The sequence below is a fragment of the Mytilus edulis genome, chromosome 6 (genome assembly GCF_963676685.1).
Source record: "Mytilus edulis chromosome 6, xbMytEdul2.2, whole genome shotgun sequence".
Classification (NCBI taxonomy): Eukaryota; Metazoa; Mollusca; class Bivalvia; order Mytilida; family Mytilidae; genus Mytilus; species Mytilus edulis.
This window is the reverse complement of record NC_092349.1, coordinates 3,420,586-3,440,628: the sequence shown is the minus strand read 5'-3', so window position 1 is coordinate 3,440,628 and position 20,043 is coordinate 3,420,586. Positions and strand designations below refer to the sequence as shown.

General features: G+C 32.9%; 1 protein-coding gene across 1 annotated transcript in view; it reads right to left on the bottom strand.

Moving 5' to 3' along the window:
* Positions 1 to 3,748: 3,748 nt before the first annotated feature.
* LOC139529002 (uncharacterized) overlaps positions 3,749 to 20,043 on the bottom strand; it is a 79,202-nt gene continuing 62,907 nt past the window's right edge. Inside the window, exons 6-8 of the mRNA XM_071325240.1 lie at positions 15,466 to 15,570; positions 12,027 to 13,139; positions 3,749 to 5,302 (exon numbers count right to left, since the gene is read on the bottom strand). Of these exons, the coding sequence (XP_071181341.1) occupies positions 4,815 to 5,302; positions 12,027 to 13,139; positions 15,466 to 15,570 (1,706 nt within the window). The 3' untranslated portion in view covers positions 3,749 to 4,814. The remainder of the gene's footprint in view (positions 5,303 to 12,026; positions 13,140 to 15,465; positions 15,571 to 20,043) is intronic.

The following is a 20,043-nucleotide window of genomic DNA, read 5'->3' as shown; positions in this document are numbered from 1 at the left end:
GGCTTTGATTGAAAATCAAATAATATGTACATGTTTATTTTATAATTCTTTAAAAGTTTCCCATGCAAAGAGTCATATTGTTAGCGTTTGATTTTGCTTAGGGTTTTCCGTTTAGAATTTTCCTCGGAGTTCGGCGATTGTTATTTCAACTTTTTTCGTTAGTGCAGCATTTAAAGGTTTACTTTGATATTAATCTGACAATGCAAAGTAAAGTCATTCCTGTATTGCATTTCATAGTAATAAAATAACTTGCAAAATAAAGGCAACAGTAGTATACCGCTGTTCAAAACTCATAAATCCATGGACAAAAAACAAAAACGGGATAACAAACTAAAACCGAGGGAAACGCATTAAATATAAGAGGAGAACAACGACATAACACTAAAATGTAACACACATAGACAAAATCCCACGAGAATAACAAATATAACATATATATATAACATCAAAACCAAATACATGAATTTGGGATAGACAAGTACCGTGACACGTCTTATCGCAATGTGAATTTACACTCAAAAATAAGAGAAAACAAACGACACAACGTTATAATGTAATACACACAGAAACGAACTATAATATAACAATGACCATATTCCTGACTTGGTACAGGGCATTTTTAAAGGAAAAAATGGTGGGTTGAACCTGGTTTTGTGGCATGCCAAACCGCGCACTTTTATGGCCATATGAAATATAACATCAAAATGACAACACAGGACTACAATATAAATAAATTGGAGAACACAATTGACAAAGAATCACACGAACAACAGCCAACAAAAGGCAACAAGTTCAAAAATTTTTATACGCCAGAAGTGTATTTTGTCCACACAAGACCTATGTGTGACGCACAGATACAAAAGTTTGAAAGCCGAAACGAGTACAAAGTTGAACAGCATCAAGGACCAAAAGATCAAAAAGGTTGTGCCAAAAACGGCAAGGGTTTTCTGTTAAGTTACCAGAAAATCCCTATAATTTAGAGTAATTTATACTTTTGCAAACAGTAAATTTAATAAAATGAATATACAAAAGATGTACATGATAAAGCTGAAGTATCAACTAATTACAGGAAACAACTGAAAAAAACACCCTCCACATATTTGTCACATGTCTTTAGTTAGGTAGTTGGAACTATAAGCACTCTCACTGAAGAACTGTAAACAGACTTTTGAAAATCTATTTAAGAATAATAAGTTCCAGACATAAAAATCAACACCACTTTTGGTGTGTGGATGTTGTATATTACGAAACATTTATACAGCCTTTAAAAATGTTCGTATTGACCGTAGAGTGATGCAAAACAGAAAACCACTTTTCTGAACATTTTTCAAAAATTGGATTACATAGCTTGCATTCTACAGAACATTATGTTTTTGTGAAAGTCAGACTTATAGATCGAAAATAAACTGACAACGCCATAGCTAAAAATGAAAAAGATAGACAAATAATAGTACACATGACACAACATAGAAAACTTACGAGTTAGCAACACGAACCCCACCAAAAACTGGAGTAGATCACAGGTGCTCTGGAAGGGTAAGCAGATTCAGCTCCACATGTGGCACCCGTCGTGTTGCTCATGTTATTACAAACCCGGTAAAAAGTCAAATTCGGTAGGTCATATTTGTTAAAAGGGAAAGAAATTGCACTTACGACGTGCGGAACATATCCAATATCATCTGTGAAACGGTTATTTTATAACGGTGAACCAACTTGTGATGGCGTCCGTAAAATTTACGAAGGGAGGGGTTTGACTTCACCATTTGGAAGTCTTGGTTTAATACCTTCCTGGTGAGCAGCAACCCTATATCAAGGAAATCATGATAGGAAATACAAGCACGGGAATATCGTATCAATTTGGAGATATATACGGCGTAAGCAGGCGCTGCTGACATGTTGCTACTAAGAAATATAAAGTTAACACTTGGGCAGCTGGAATCGTCTCTTTTGTCGTAAAGGTTTGTTTTTAACTGACCCTCATCATCTTTATAGCGTAAAAAAATTTAGAGGATATTTCTTACTTCTTATCTTTCTTTCTAAGAAGTTCCTGTATGAAGTCAGCCTCATAATATCAAAGCAACAAGTCTGCAAGAAGAAAAACACAATTGGTTCCCATTAGAATGCCGACAGTCTGTTGAAAAACACGTTCTCCAAACGTAACAAACGTGACGTTTACAACTTTTTGGAATTTTGGATCCTCAATGCTCTTCAACTTTATACTTGTTTGGCTTTATAATTTTTTTTGTTTTGAGCGTCACTGATGAGTCTTATGTAGACGAAACGCGCGTCTGGCGTACTAAATTTTAATCCTGGTACCTTTGATAACTATTTACAAAACAGATCTGTATTGAAAAAAACAATGTAATTATCTGTTTTATAATTGTTGCTGATTAATGCTCTCACAATAGGTTAGCAGCTATGTAGAAAGCAAATACAATAGAAAAATAGCCTTCTTGAATAATGCGTTATGTTTAATCTGAACAATGAATGATAACAACGAATTTACTCATTTTTTTTTACTGAAAAGCTATAATATAATAAACCATTATAACATGTATAAGACCACGTTTTGCAATACTAGTATTATATCTTAGATTTTACAATATGTATTTCACATTTTACACTATATATAACCACTTTATATACTTTATATACGACTTATTTTTTATATTATACATAATTCATTTTATACTATATATATTCTGCTTATTTATTTTCCATTTCTTACAATATTCATACTACTTTTTTTTAACTTTAGATACCACTCTTTTCACTATGTATACCTCTCTTATAATACGAATTCCACGTTTTCACTATATGTACAACCATTAACACAGACTGTAAAGTATTATACCTGAATAATTATGTATCCACTGATTAAGAATGTTCTCTTTTTGTTGTCAACCTGTTTTCCATTTTACAACTAAGGGGAAGGTGTAACTTTTTTTTATTGCGTGAACTCATAAGTGGTTCACGCCTATAAAGTTGATGTGTTTCCATTATTTTTGGTTTGTGACCGGATTGGTTTCAGTTAAATCGATTTACGACTATTGAGCAGGGATATACTACTGTTGCCTTTAGCTATATACTCTCTTGAGTTAAGGTGTATAAACCACTGAATCAAAGTAAGTCACATCCGACTGAATACGAAAAAGGGTTTATAAAAAATTTAAATGCAGTAAAAGAACAAACTCTGAGTGATGAACATATATCTTGGGTGTTTCAAAGCATCTTTATTTTTGATACATGGTTACTTAAGCTTGAACACAAGGAAAAAAGGGTTAACATTTGATTCGTTAAGTTCCAGTGATGGTTATTTTCTTATATGCAATTAAATGTTATTTATCTATAGTACTGCACAGGATAAAACTTTACTCATGCCAAATATTTCATTACTTAAAACAAAGATGATTTTGCACCATGATTTAATAAAAAGAGACATGTATTGTCGAAATGCGCATCTGGTGCAAGAAAATTTGTACCGTTAATTTTATTATTAATAAGTGGTAATTTAACAAAGACTAATAGTGGAAATTCAATGATGGTATTACAACTTAATGTTATCAATCACGGGATATCCAGATTCCTTTGCAATGTAGCAAAATTTTAATTAAACGTATTAAAATGATTAGAGAAAAGATTCTCATGAATTACTCTCTTACGCTTGCAGCCAATATTTTGTACTCCTCAGATTAATTGTCTGCACTTGCATCGAAAGGTAATATTTGCACACAAACATAATGCTAACACTTGTCAATGCTTTTATTAACCATCTCATTTTAATTTAAAAAAAACAAACATACTTTATGTATGTCCAACAAAGAACGCATAATGTACAAAGGCAAATATAATAGATACATACACCTTTAGTATAAGCTTAATATAAAGCTCTGAACTGGTAAGTGAATTCATATGAGACAAATTACATTTTGTCTTACCCAGACAAAAAATATTGTCAAATAGTCACACACATCAGTATGAAATCATAGAGTAAAGAGTTGCTAATATAATATTTACATGATGTCTTGAAATACTTAGAAAAAATCTTTTTGACCTTTCAAAATGCTACGATTTATGTTTGACCAGTTAAACGATATGAATTATGACCTACCCAAAAGTCATGTAATTATATCTGACTCTAAAAAGGAAAGCTTTATAATTCCCAAAACGAAGTGTTGAGTTTAATACCTTATTTTAATAGCTCGGTCATGTTTTGTGTAATGACAAGTTAAAATATCACTGATTATAAGCGATCTATTATTACGAATTTTATACAACGTATTAAACATGTGGTTGAAGATGGGAAACAATATCTAGGTGAACAAATACTATGAGTTATGCACGATTTTATTTAAGAATTGAATGCTTCTTTTTGTAACTTTATCGGGGTGTAAAAGCGTTGACCGAGGTACAGTTTGTATGAAGCGCTGAAGCGCTTCATTCTAAAAATGTGCGCACGGTCAACGCTTTTACAACCCTATGAAGATACAAAAAGAAGCATTTAATACTTATAATTACATTTTTTAGTTAGGATCATGAAAACACAATTTTCATCAAGTTTTTATTTAATTGACCTGTGAACTTTTTTATGGGACCTCGTGTCATCATACATCTAATGTAATTATTAGGATATGCAAACTTTTAAGTTATTCATTTGGCATACTCATTCGTATCTTACTATGGAAATTGATATATGTATATGAAATAAAAGTGGAAAAACAAAATGTTCGGAAGCAACCAATTGAATTCACTTTTAAAAAACAATGGTTTTCTAAATAGATAGTTATCCATGTTTGATTTTGTAATAAGATGGTTTAGATTAAATCCAACTTTTCTAACAAAGTAGCCATTGGAGTAACTATGCATCCATTCCCAGGAAAATCAGCTATTGCCATTCCAAGGCAACCTTTTGCACATCTTCCATCTGTTATGTAAACACAAGCTCCTGAATCTCCTTGCGTGAATGGTATTTTGTGTACTGCAAGTTGATTATAAAATTGTACTGTTCTTCTTGATTTTGCTTCTTCTTTCTTAGCTTCATAGATAATTTGAGGTACAAATGCGTTCATGTGAACAAATGTCACCACTCGAGTTTGTAGATCTTTCAATGCTCTAGTTATAAGATTGGTTGATGCAGACACTATGTCTTCTCTTTCCATTTCCCATTCCTCCACTTTTGATATTGGGCTTACTTGATCTTTGAACCCTGAAACTGCCCGTGCACAAACAACATTGATGTTCTTTCCGTGTAATTCTTTAGGTGACTGAATGTAACCATCTTGTAAATAGCGAGATTTCAAACCTGAAACAAGTGGATTGAACTCAAGTTAACCAACTTAATGCTCAATCAACAATTGCTTAAAGAATTCTAATTAATCAACCATGACCGTAATCTCAAATAAAGTTATCTCTATTACGATATGCTAGTTATTTACATTTATATTTAGAACTTAAGAAATATGCATAATTTGAAGGTGTTGTCATTGAGTTTTTGTCCGTTTGTTTTATCCCACTTGATCAAGTCGTGTTTTAGTTTCAGTGAACTACGTGTTAAAGACCGTACTTTGACCTATAATGTATCTTTGTAAGAAAGTCAGGAATATAACAGTTCTTGTCCATTCGTTTTTGATGCGTTGTGTTATTTGAATTTGTAATGTGATTATGGACTTTCCGAATTGATTTTTCTCTAAGTTCAGTATTTTTGTGATTTAAATTTTTGATATAATGAAACAAGCTTATGACCTGGACCACTATACACATTGACGGATGAGATAACGTACTATCTGATAACAAAAAGTACTGGCATTCTTGTTATTATAATTGATTTCCCCCAACTTGAGTTCATTTAAGAATGGGCACGTTTAGATCCATTACCTTTAGACAGCCAGTATGGACATTGAGGCGATGCTAAATATTTTAAGGTACCCGATTCCACTGTTGTTTGGAGGGAGTTCATTCAATGATATCAATTTATACCTCTAAAATGATATTTTGTTGTCCTCAATTTTTTTTTTTTAAATTTATAATATTTTATTTGAATTTTACATTTGTTAGAGATACATGAATTACCGGTACCTTATCGCGGCCTCGTTTACGTTAGTATATAGCATTTCAGTGATAAAGTTAGTACTTTGTTTGTGCACAATATATATATATATATTAATAATGACATGTATGTAACTGAATAGAAATAAGATAACATGATGTATTATAAATTCTAATTCATGAAATTAATTAATTTTTTGCTGCAACCAGATTATGGAATTTTTCATATTTGTCTTCATTATTTAGCAATATTTCATGATATTGAAGAAATTCTTTTTTAAAAATTTCAAACACATTAATTAGTTTTGTTTTTTGTTCGGATATATAGTATCCTTTGTATATAATAAAAAGAATAATTGTTATTAAATCATTAATACTGTAATAACTTGTACCGTTTATTTTGTACCCGTACAACAGTGATCTAATTGATATTATATGTTGTCCTATTTTAAGTTTATCAAGTAATAGTTTTATTTGATCCCAAAATGATATCAGAAATTTGTATGTCAAAAAATAGTGCTCATAATCTTTGATGACATCACAAATATTACATAGCGAAGTTTTAGTTATTTTCCAAGAGAAGAGTAATTGTTTGGTTGGTAAAATGTAGTGCAGAAATTTCCATCTTAAAATTTTGAATTTATTATCTTTTTTATAATAAAAGATATAATTTAGGATTTGTTGTCTTTTGCTTGTGTTTTTTTCTAAGATAAATATTTTGTCCCATTTTTGACATCCTATTGGTGTTTCATAATATCTATTTAAGAGGGAGATGTAAATTTCTTTGGTAGAAATGTTTTTAAGCAATACCATTTTTCCTTTTCTATCTTTAGATTTATATTCGAATCCTATAGCAACTTTTGTTTTAATTTATTCTTCTTTAGTTAGCCCTTGTACCCACTGTTTTGGTATTGCTTTCATTAATTTAGAATATTCCGAAAACCAGTTAACATGGCAGGATAGTTTATCTGAGATCATGTGTTGATTAAATTTTTCTTTATTATCAATAATGTCATTTACAAATAGAATTTTACTGTTTGTCCAGTTTTTGAAAATGAGACATTTACCGTTTAATTTGATATTTTTATTGCCCCATATAACCTGCTGTCTAATTTGTTTATATGATAGATGGTCTGATTATTCCTAAATGAAATTGTGGAATTAGTTCTTTCAGTTTATAGACCAAATTAATATTGTTGAAATTCATTTTAAATATAAGGAATTCTTGTCCAAATTTATCAAAATAAAGTTTTGGTAAGACTTTCCAATTGGTTGATAGATCTTCGTTATCGATGAGTTTTTTTTTACCCAACTAATATTTATCGCTTCTAGATATTTATCTATGTTTGTCATTTTAAGGCCGCCAGCATGGTAATACTTACTTATTATATCCCTTTTAACTTATTCTGATTTATTATTCCATATAAAACTATATAAGTTTTTAAATTGTTTCTAGGTATTTGTTTTCGGTTACAGATGCAACATAAGTAATATTCGGTAAGATTAATTATTTAACAAGAGTTATCTTACATAACAAAGTTAAATTTCTTTTATTCCAATCTTTAATTATTTTTTCAGATTTTTCGTATAGTCGTTGCAAGTTTAATTTTTTTACACTCATTCTTATTAAGTCCAAAGTATATTCCCAAAACTTGTATAGGTTTTTGTGTAAAGTTAATGTTTTCAATTTGTTATGCTTCACTAACAAAACACAAGAACAACTAACCTCTGTTGTTTGAACAAAGTAGCTACGTTAAAAATGAAACCGTATCGGAAATTATCATAATGTCAAATAAATTTCTTTTCGTCATTTTCTCCAATTTGGAATTTAAGGGAAAAAAACCAATTGTATAAAGGCAAATCAATTTGATTCCTACTTAGATTTTCCCACTCCTGTTTTGAGTTCTTGACTTTCATTATAAAAACATACCGCTTCAACAAATTTGCGATCCGAATTCTGCTCCAAAATTTTACTAAAATATTTTTTTTCATATAGATGCTTTTCTTTTGCGAAGTCATTGACGATGAAAGGCAGTTACTGAACAGACATTGTACCGATATGCTTCTTTTTTTATTTTAAAGCTTGCTCTTCGAAGTATCTTCAAATATTTCGTTAGATGGAAATCAATATTTGTTCGAATAATCAATATCCCCAATCCATTCTTCATTAGCCGTAGACATTCTGTTTTTGATAAGATAAAAACAAAGAAGTATTTGATTTTGACGAAACCTCATATTGCCCGTTTAGTATTTTGGCACGGAAGCTGAACTCATCTTGTGTAATGGGAAAATAATACTATTATTACGTTATAATAAGAGAATGTTATTGAGATTTTCTTATTCCAGGAATAGATTACCTTAGCTGTATTTGGTACAATTTTTTGGAATTTTAGGTCCTCAGTGCTTTTCAACTTTACATTTGTTTGGCTTTATAACTATTTTGATCTCATCGTCACTGATGAGTCTTCTGTAGACGAAACGCGCGTCTGGCATATTAAATTATAATCCTGGTACCTTTAACTATTGGTTTAAACCCTTTCAAGTCTAACTTAATATACATGTAGTTTTATTTGATAAGGGATAGAAAAGAAAAGTATGTTGATAATTCAGAATAAAAGATCGAATCTGAATGAAGGGGCAGGCATTTGAAGGGAACATGTTAATTCATTGGGAACTGCATGTAACTATCTTGCTCGACAAGTTGTTTTAACCCAAAGAAATAAATATCCACCTAGGTTATTATTCTGATCTTGAATATGGACGAATAGTTCCAACTGTACATTAAACATCCTTAACATTAACAATTCTTAAATTAATTACCATATAATTAAATATCTCCTTGAAAATATCTTTGCACTAAATCACCTTCCATCTACATGATCTATGTAAACATGTTTTGTCGTATTCGAAGAATGAAATGCATTAACGAATAAATACTTTCAAGTGCCAAACACAACTTAGACATGTTTAATTGGTTAAAAAGTGATGACGACGTAACAAATGAGATAGCTTGAACAATCTGTATGCAAGACTACTGGAAGTTACCTACTCAGAAAATTCCAATCCGGAAAATTTAAACTATATCTGTTGTCGTAAATCTTAGTATTCACACTCTCTCGTTGCAAATTTAAGAAAGTAAGTCAAAATATAATTCGGACAAATCTGTATCTGTGATATGGTTTTTTGAGTTAATTGGGGTTGATGCAGTCAACAAAGGCACAACAGATTGAATTTTCATTCAAAGAGAGACAAAAGATATCAAAAGGACACGAAAACAAATGAACAGCGATATTTCTAAAAAGAAAAAGACTACAAGACATCATTACAAAAACCAAAATAAAGACCGAGCATGCACGAACCCCAAAATAAAACGGGATGGGGGATCTCATGGGCTCATGAAGGCTAAGCAGATGGGACAATACCCCTAATGCGCCTTGAAATGAGGAACACAAAAGTCACGTGTAAACAAAAAATCTCTGTGTAGTGATATTTGACACATTTCTATGATAAACAAATGTGTGAGCTGAACCATTAGTGTTAATTTAGAAAGTAGGGGAACACAGAATAAATGTGTAAAAACCATGGAGCTATTAAATGTGTTCAAAGTATTAAAATTTCAAAGAACTTATTGTGTTAAAAATGGGATTTTTTACCATGAGGAGCCACATCGCAAAAGGATTCTCGGGGTTTGCTAAATTACGGAAAAATGAATCACACTTCGTACCCCGAAAATTTAACCACATATGTAAAAATGTCTCAGCTTCGAAACAAGCTATCATACATATACAAGTTTACGATATGGGCTGAGCAACAGAAGAAAACGTTACCATTACGGCCTATGGAGAAACAATTGCGCATATTGCCCCAGATCCTGCCCCTATTGTTAAACTTATTATGTGATAAATTGACTCATCATGGCATACAATAGAACCAAGTAATCGATATTTTTGTCAATAGTTAGGTTATAACGTGCTATTGTTATAATATTTAAAAACAAGAATGTGTCTCCAGTACACGAATGCCTCATCCGCACTATCATTTTCCATGTTCAGTGGACCGCGAAAATGGGGTAAAAACTCTACTTTGGCATTAAAATAAGAAAGATCATGACATAGGAAAAATGTGTACTGAGTTTCATGTTGATGGGACTTCAACTTCATCAAAATATACCTCGACCAAAAACTTAAACCTGAAGCGGGACGAACAGATGGACGAACGCACAGACCAGAAAACATAATGCCCATAAATGGGGCATAACAAATGAATGAACCAGTACTCTCGCACAAATAATCGGTTAATAAAAGGGTATAACTCGTCAAAGTATAAGATTTTCTCGTAAACGAAATTGTTATTACCACGGTACTAAATAAATCTCAAAAGTCCCTGTAAATTCCTATAAAAACATGCTTTTGATCTTGCTATATCGTCAATTTAATTCGACTAGAGAATTAAAAAATTACCATGTTGTATCTGATTTATGCGAGGGATGGCATATTCACAATAATTCTTTTTAATGGGAAAGGGGAGATTAATCTAACTAACAGAAGTATTGTTACGGCTCACATTATATACAATAAACTTAAGGTACTGAGAGTATTCCTTACAGAAGTGTCCCCCACCTCTTTAATAGTTATCAAAGGTACATGGATTATAAATGTGTATTCCAGACGCGTGTTTCGTCTACATAAGACTCATCAGTGACGCCCAGTTAAAAAAAATATAAAGCTGTTAGCAAAACAAGTACAAAGTTGCATTGAAGAGCATTGAGGACACAAAATAAATTTGTGTGAAATAAAGCTAACTAAAGGTAATCGATTCCTGTGATAAGAAAATCCTTATTTTTTTCGAAAAAAATCAAAGTTTTGTAAACTGCATATTTAAAAAAAAAATTAAAAAAAATGACCAAATAATTGATATTCATGTCAACACCGAAGTGCTGACTAATAGGCTGGTGATTCCCTCGGGGACGAATTCCACTAGCAGTGGCATCGAGCCTGTGGTGTAAATAGTACCAGAGTTATAAATGTGTACGCCAGACGCGCGTTTCGTCTACATAAGACTCATCAGTGACGCTCAAATAAAGTTATAAGGCCAAACAAGTACAAAGTTGAAGAGCATTAAGGACCGAAAATACCAAAAAGTTGTTCCAGATAAGGCTTGGGTAATATATGCCTGAGATAAGAAAATCCTAAGTTTTTCGAAAACTTCAAAGTTTTGTAAACAGGAAATTTATATAAAAAAATGACCATGCAATTGTTATTCATGCCAGTCAAACCAAAAAAATAATCGAAATTAAAAGCCAAATAATAGGTGCTCGATAACATGGTTGTGAGAATATTTGACATAAACCAGAGATTCAGGAAGAGCTGTGGATACAAAATAAGTAACCAGAACTTTAGTAATAACGAAGTCCATGCCCTGGTAAGATAAATCTAAACATGATTCTAACCAAACCACAACAATAGATGATCTTTGTGATTTTCCTAAGAAGAATTCGTCAAAATTTGATTGCAATTTATTCACTGGCTAAGGACTAGTTTACGATTGGAATTATACATTCTAAGTGTCAAGCATAAAAAATGCGGGCGCTTGAAATACGAAAATTAAAATGAACAGATAATTCAACACTCATATACATTTAGATAAAAAAGAGAAGGGTCAGTTTTAAATTTATGAATTGTTTCCAACAGACAATACATACTGTTTGTTTTTAGTTAAGATATCGATATTTAAAATGATCTTATATCTCTTATAAAACTTCGATTGAAAACACTGTTCAGCCGTTTATCTTTTGATGGCCTAAATAGAAATCAAACAAAACTGCTAAGAGTTAAAATAAAGATTAAAAGACGTGTTTTAAATTACTCAGGGGAATGAATTCCTGGAACATTGGTTCTTCTGCTTTCAAATTGTTGGCGTAATATTCGAACTCTTCAAACGAAGTAGAAAGCAAAGTTCACCATACTTATTTCAAATCTTACCCAATGCCTTATACTGAAGTGATCCGTTTCCTTTTGTATTTACATAGTCGTCCAAAGGAACAGAAATATCTTTATCAAGTTCTATAACAGCTGCATCTGTACTAACTTTTTTGGAGTTGTCATGAGTAAAAGTGTGATTGACAACCTTTCCACAAAGCGGTGTCTCATTCAATATGTTATCACCAGTGTTAAAATGAACACTTTCTAGCTGGGTATGCTGTTTATGTCCGGTTGAAAGCAGTGTTTCCCAGTCCATCATTGCATGAGCGCATGTAAGAAATGCTTCTCTTCCATAAAATCGACAAAAACCTCCTAACGTACCTTTCATCCTTGTATTTGTAACTGAATCGCCAATTCTTAATTTATTTGAACAGAACCTAGGAAATCCTTCAATGACATCAGTTGGTATTCCCTGTAAACTACCAGGGAAATGATTTTCGCCAATTGGAATTGCACCCTTGACATAGCAATACAGCTGAATACAAGCACGTGTAAGAAACATTGGCACAGTTGGAAAGTCCTTGGATTTGATTTCAGATGAACAAACAAGAGTAAGTCGCCTATGATTGTTGAACAGTTGTTCTGCAAATGGACCTGGGACATGACACTGAATGTTTATATCATTTTCTAACAGTTTTGTACTTTCTGCAGAAATAGCCTTTGCTTCTTTAAATACTTCACAATGATATGCGACTTGTTTAATTGGTATTCCTTCAAAATTTTCTGCAGTGTCTTTGATTAGTTGGGGCACCATTATGATAATAGTGACATTTGATGAACAAAAGAAAGAATTAGGTTTTGTTGTTTTTCGTCCTGAACATATGCATAAAGACGCTAGCCAAATATCATACAGGGGTACATTAATGGATTTCAGAACGTATCTGGCAATTTGCCATCCAATGAATTTAGCTGTGTCTGCATCATCATTCTTAATAGAGGAATACAACGCATCCACTAAGATACGATTTTCAATTTCGTTGCATGAAGTGTGATTGAGAAAGTATTGACATAAAAATGACTTTCGTAATTTTACAAAATGTAGAAACTTATCATTGACTTGTTCATGAACAGCTTGTTGTGTTTGTCTCCACTCTGCCATTTCTTCTGTGCATTCTGAAAGGAAATTGTAAGAACTATCTTAAAAAGTGGAAATATGCGATAAAACGTAGTTAACTTCATACGTCAGTTACATTAGACTTAAGTATAATAAAATAATGCTCCCACAAAAGACTATGAAACATCGATTTAAAGATCGATTTAAGGTTGTATCTGTATGGCGACGTTATTACAAGGGACTTCAACATTGTTGAAAACCGAGACTTTAAAAACTGCATGTTGAAAAAGGACAACACTATCCTCCAACGCCTAGTGAAAAACATTGAAAACAGTGTCGTCAAGGTTTTTAAAAAGACGTTCTTTCGTTATATTTTACAATAAGTGTAAAGGGAGAATTTCAATACTTATTTGAGTGAATCTTTGAATAATATTGTTACTCAAACATCATTTTTTTTAAATATTTAACTAACAAAAGGGTTTCTGATATGCCAAGTTCAAGACGAAGTATAAAAACTTCAGTTAGTCGCAAATTTGTGTCTGTTTGTACAGGCCAATAAATCATCTTAAATAATTGAATTTATCCAAGTGCTCCAATATTATAGGGTTAACGAAATATAACGAAAAATCAGCCATCAATGTGGTGGTATGATGAACAGATGTTTATAAAATTTAACTATAATTCCTTTCGTTTTCAGGTCTGTAGAGTTTGACTGAGATTCAGACAGGAAACAATAATATCATTACCACATCTCAACTGAAGGCATTTTTTTTTTAACATATATGAAAGTCCCTTATATATGTATGGTTACCTACACTACACACAATTAAAGAACCTTAGTGAGCACGCTCACATACCCCACGTCCCCACATTGTCATTGGAGGAATTAAATAAGTATAAGAAAAAAAAATTGTATGAGAAAAATTACTGAATAATAATTTCCTGTCAATATACACATCTACATAATATGTCCTTATTATCTACAAAATTTCATGAAATTCTGTTGTGTGTTTTCAGAGGAGTTGAGATGACAAACTGTTGCAGAAGTACATTGAAGCAAATAAGTTCAAAGGGGCATAACTCCTAGAAAAAAAATTGAATCGTAATTTCCTGTCGATATGCACATCTACATAGTATGTCCTTATTATCTGAAAAGGTTTCATGAAATTCTGTTATGTAGTTTGAGAGGAGTTGAGATGACAAACTGTTGCAGTAGTACATTGAAGCAAATAAGTTCAAAGGGGCATAACTCCTAGAAAAAAAATTGAATCGTAATTTCCTGTCGATATGCATATCTACATAGTATGTCCTTATTATCTGAAAAAGTTTCATGAAATTCTGTTATGTAGTTTGAGAAGAGTTGAGATGTCAAACTGTTGAAGTAGTACATTGAAGCAAATAAGTTCAAAGGGGCGTAACTCCTAGAAATAAAATTGAATCGTAATTTCCTGTCGATATGCACATCTACGTGGTATGTCCTTATTATCTACAAAGTTTCATGAAATTCTGTTGTGTGGTTTCAGAAGAGTTGAGATGACAAACTGTTGAAGTAGTACCTTTAAGCAAATAAGTCCAAACAGGCGTAACTCCTAGAAAAAAAATTGAATCGTGATTTCCTGTCGATATGCACATGTACATCTACATAGTATGTCCTTATTATCTGAAAAGGTTTCATGAAATTCTGTTATGTAGTTTCAGAGGAGTTGCGATGACAAACTGTTGCAGTAGTACATTAAAGCAAATAAGTTCAAAGGGGCGTAACTCCTAGAAATAAAATTGAATCGTAATTTCCTGTCAATATGCACAACTACATAGTATGTCCTTATTATCTGAAAAGGTTTCGTGAAATTCTGTTGTGTGGTTTGAGAGGAGTTGCAATGACAAGAAACAAGACTGACGGACGGACGGACGGACGGACGGACTGACGGACCTTAGTGAGCACGCTCACATACCCCACGTCCCCACATTGTCATTGGAGAAATTAAATAAGTATAAGAAAAAAAAATTGTATAAGAAAAATTACTGAATAATAATTTCCTGTCAATATACACATCTACATAGTATGTCCTTATTATCTACAAAATTTCATGAAATTGTTTCGTCCAGTGGGTAAGTTCTGACATTGGACAAAAAGGGAGTTGGCGTAAATCCGCTTTTTCATTTTTAATAAATTTATTGGGGTACGTTGTTGTATTATAAAATTGTGTGTTGTAACATTATCGATGATAATTGTACCGCATCAACTTTGTTATTAGATTTGGTGTAAGTTTGAAGTCACAAGTTCAAATGTCAACGTGCGTACACGGAAGGCTGTAGAAAATGTTATTTAAAGATTACTGTTAAAAAAATAATTTGTGTTGACGCAATAATGTTTTGACATATTACCTTGGAATTCTGCAACTGACTTTCTGCATTTTCTCTTCAGTCTTACGTCGATAATACAGTCTACGACAAAATTATCGCACACTATATGTAATTGGTAGAATTGATCTGAACATGAAAAATATGCAAAATAAGATATTTTGTTTAACTAAACACCCCAATGCTGATTGTGTCCAAATGTTGTTGTATTTGATTGAATAGTTTCAGTTATAGATAATGCATATTTTAAGTTTTTTTTTGTCGTAGATCACACCGAGGGGTGTCAGGATTGATCAAATGAAAGACAGACCGGAGGGAGGTCTTTCTTTGAACAATCCTGACACCATGAGGTTCAGGTTTTAGTACGCCCTGCGGCTCATTTAGAATGTGAAATAAAACTCACTAAATAATTTAGATATAAACCTTTTAAAAATTATTATCCATACACAATGAAAATATTACATTAACTGCATGAAGTAAGACACAAATGTATTGTTACCATCCGATAACGGTGTATGACAAATGCAAGACACATTGTAAGTACTTTATTGTACCACTTAGCTTATGGAAAAGGGGGAGGGTGTATGTTTTTTTTTCTATTTGTTATGTTATTTCCATCGCGGAAAAGTGGTTATTTTTTTATAACAATTTTACTTGAATCGAATGAAAAATTCAGAAAGATTGTCTTTTGAATAGCAATACATTTTATTAAAAGATAATCAGGCCATTATTACATACCCTCCGACCATTTCGTGAGATACGTTAATCATATTCAATAGAATATAAGATTATCTTAATATTAGTTTTTCATTTGATAGAGTAAAAGGTATACATAAATTTTAAAAAGTTAAGAACTGACACGAAGACGAATAAAAAAAAATGTAGTTCACAGTATGATTTCCTATTCAGTGTGTATCGTTCTGAAAATGCATGAAATATTTGCCACTGGACGTTAAGCAAGCAACCAAAAATCAATCAACCTATTCAGTTTGACTCAATAAGATTTTCAAAATCTTACACACAAATATGTTAAATCTGGATTTATCTTATGAAAGTCTACATTAAAATTCATCTGACATGGACGTTTCGTCCCCGAGGGTATCACCAGCCCAGTAGTCAACACTTCGGTGTTGACATGAATATTAATAATGTGGTCATTTTGTTTTATAAATTTCCTGTTAACAAAAGTTAAAATTTTTCGAAAAACTAAGGATTTTCTTATTCCAGGCATAGATTTCCTTAGCCGTATTTGGCACAACTTTTTGAAATTTTGGATCCCCAATGCTCTTCAACTTTGTAATTGTTTGGCTTTATAAATATTTTGATATGAGCGTCACTGATGAGTCTTATGTAGACGAAACGCGCGTCTGGCGTACTAAATTATAATCCTGGTACATTTGATAACTATTTACACCACTGGGTCGATGCCACTGCTGGTGGACGTTTCGTCCCCGAGGGTATCACCAGCCCAGTAGTCAACACTTCGGTGTTGACATGAATATTAATAATGTGGTCATTTTGTTTTATAAATTTCCTGTTAACAAAAGTTAAAATTTTTCGAAAAACTAAGGATTTTCTTATTCCAGGCATAGATTTCCTTAGCCGTATTTGGCACAACTTTTTGAAATTTTGGATCCCCAATGCTCTTCAACTTTGTAATTGTTTGGCTTTATAAATATTTTGATATGAGCGTCACTGATGAGTCTTATGTAGACGAAACGCGCGTCTGGCGTACTTAATTATAATCCTGGTACATTTGATAACTATTTACACCACTGGGTCGATGCCACTGCTGGTGGACGTTTCGTCCCCGAGGGTATCACCAGCCCAGTAGTCAACACTTCGGTGTTGACATGAATATTAATAATGTGGTCATTTTGTTTTATAAATTTCCTGTTAACAAAAGTTAAAATTTTTCGAAAAACTAAGGATTTTCTTATTCCAGGCATAGATTTCCTTAGCCGTATTTGGCACAACTTTTTGAAATTTTGGATCCCCAATGCTCTTCAACTTTGTAATTGTTTGGCTTTATAAATATTTTGATATGAGCGTCACTGATGAGTCTTATGTAGACGAAACGCGCGTCTGGCGTACTAAATTATAATCCTGGTACATTTGATAACTATTTACACCACTGGGTCGATGCCACTGCTGGTGGACGTGTCGTCCCCGAGGGTATCACCAGCCCAGTAGTCAACACTTCGGTGTTGACATGAATATTAATAATGTGGTCATTTTGTTTTATAAATTTCCTGTTAACAAAAGTTAAAATTTTTCGAAAAACTAAGGATTTTCTTATTCCAGGCATAGATTTCCTTAGCCGTATTTGGCACAACTTTTTGAAATTTTGGATCCCCAATGCTCTTCAACTTTGTAATTGTTTGGCTTTATAAATATTTTGATATGAGCGTCACTGATGAGTCTTATGTAGACGAAACGCGCGTCTGGCGTACTAAATTATAATCCTGGTACATTTGATAACTATTTACACCACTGGGTCGATGCCACTGCTGGTGGACGTTTCGTCCCCGAGGGTATCACCAGCCCAGTAGTCAACACTTCGGTGTTGACATGAATATTAATAATGTGGTCATTTTGTTTTATAAATTTCCTGTTAACAAAAGTTAAAATTTTTCGAAAAACTAAGGATTTTCTTATTCCAGGCATAGATTTCCTTACCCGTATTTGGCACAACTTTTTTGAAATTTTGGATCCCCAATGCTCTTCAACTTTGTAATTGTTTGGCTTTATAAATATTTTGATATGAGCGTCACTGATGAGTCTTATGTAGACGAAACGCGCGTCTGGCGTACTAAATTATAATCCTGGTACATTTGATAACTATTTACACCACTGGGTCGATGCCACTGCTGGTGGACGTTTCGTCCCCGAGGGTATCACCAGCCCAGTAGTCAACACTTCGGTGTTGACATGAATATTAATAATGTGGTCATTTTGTTTTATAAATTTCCTGTTAACAAAAGTTAAAATTTTTCGAAAAACTAAGGATTTTCTTATTCCAGGCATAGATTTCCTTAGCCGTATTTGGCACAACTTTTTGAAATTTTGGATCCCCAATGCTCTTCAACTTTGTAATTGTTTGGCTTTATAAATATTTTGATATGAGCGTCACTGATGAGTCTTATGTAGACGAAACGCGCGTCTGGCGTACTAAATTATAATCCTGGTACATTTGATAACTATTTACACCACTGGGTCGATGCCACTGCTGGTGGACGTGTCGTCCCCGAGGGTATCACCAGCCCAGTAGTCAACACTTCGGTGTTGACATGAATATTAATAATGTGGTCATTTTGTTTTATAAATTTCCTGTTAACAAAAGTTAAAATTTTTCGAAAAACTAAGGATTTTCTTATTCCAGGCATAGATTTCCTTAGCCGTATTTGGCACAACTTTTTGAAATTTTGGATCCCCAATGCTCTTCAACTTTGTAATTGTTTGGCTTTATAAATATTTTGATATGAGCGTCACTGATGAGTCTTATGTAGACGAAACGCGCGTCTGGCGTACTAAATTATAATCCTGGTACATTTGATAACTATTTACACCACTGGGTCGATGCCACTGCTGGTGGACGTTTCGTCCCCGAGGGTATCACCAACCCAGTAGTCAACACTTCGGTGTTGACATGAATATTAATAATGTGGTCATTTTGTTTTATAAATTTCCTGTTAACAAAAGTTAAAATTTTTCGAAAAACTAAGGATTTTCTTATTCCAGGCATAGATTTCCTTAGCCGTATTTGGCACAACTTTTTGAAATTTTGGATCCCCAATGCTCTTCAACTTTGTAATTGTTTGGCTTTATAAATATTTTGATATGAGCGTCACTGATGAGTCTTATGTAGACGAAACGCGCGTCTGGCGTACTAAATTATAATCCTGGTACATTTGATAACTATTTACACCACTGGGTCGATGCCACTGCTGGTGGACGTGTCGTCCCCGAGGGTATCACCAGCCCAGTAGTCAACACTTCGGTGTTGACATGAATATTAATAATGTGGTCATTTTGTTTTATAAATTTCCTGTTAACAAAAGTTAAAATTTTTCGAAAAACTAAGGATTTTCTTATTCCAGGCATAGATTTCCTTAGCCGTATTTGGCACAACTTTTTGAAATTTTGGATCCCCAATGCTCTTCAACTTTGTAATTGTTTGGCTTTATAAATATTTTGATATGAGCGTCACTGATGAGTCTTATGTAGACGAAACGCGCGTCTGGCGTACTAAATTATAATCCTGGTACATTTGATAACTATTTACACCACTGGGTCGATGCCACTGCTGGTGGACGTTTCGTCCCCGAGGGTATCACCAGCCCAGTAGTCAACACTTCGGTGTTGACATGAATATTAATAATGTGGTCATTTTGTTTTATAAATTTCCTGTTAACAAAAGTTAAAATTTTTCGAAAAACTAAGGATTTTCTTATTCCAGGCATAGATTTCCTTACCCGTATTTGGCACAACTTTTTGAAATTTTGGATCCCCAATGCTCTTCAACTTTGTAATTGTTTGGCTTTATAAATATTTTGATATGAGCGTCACTGATGAGTCTTATGTAGACGAAACGCGCGTCTG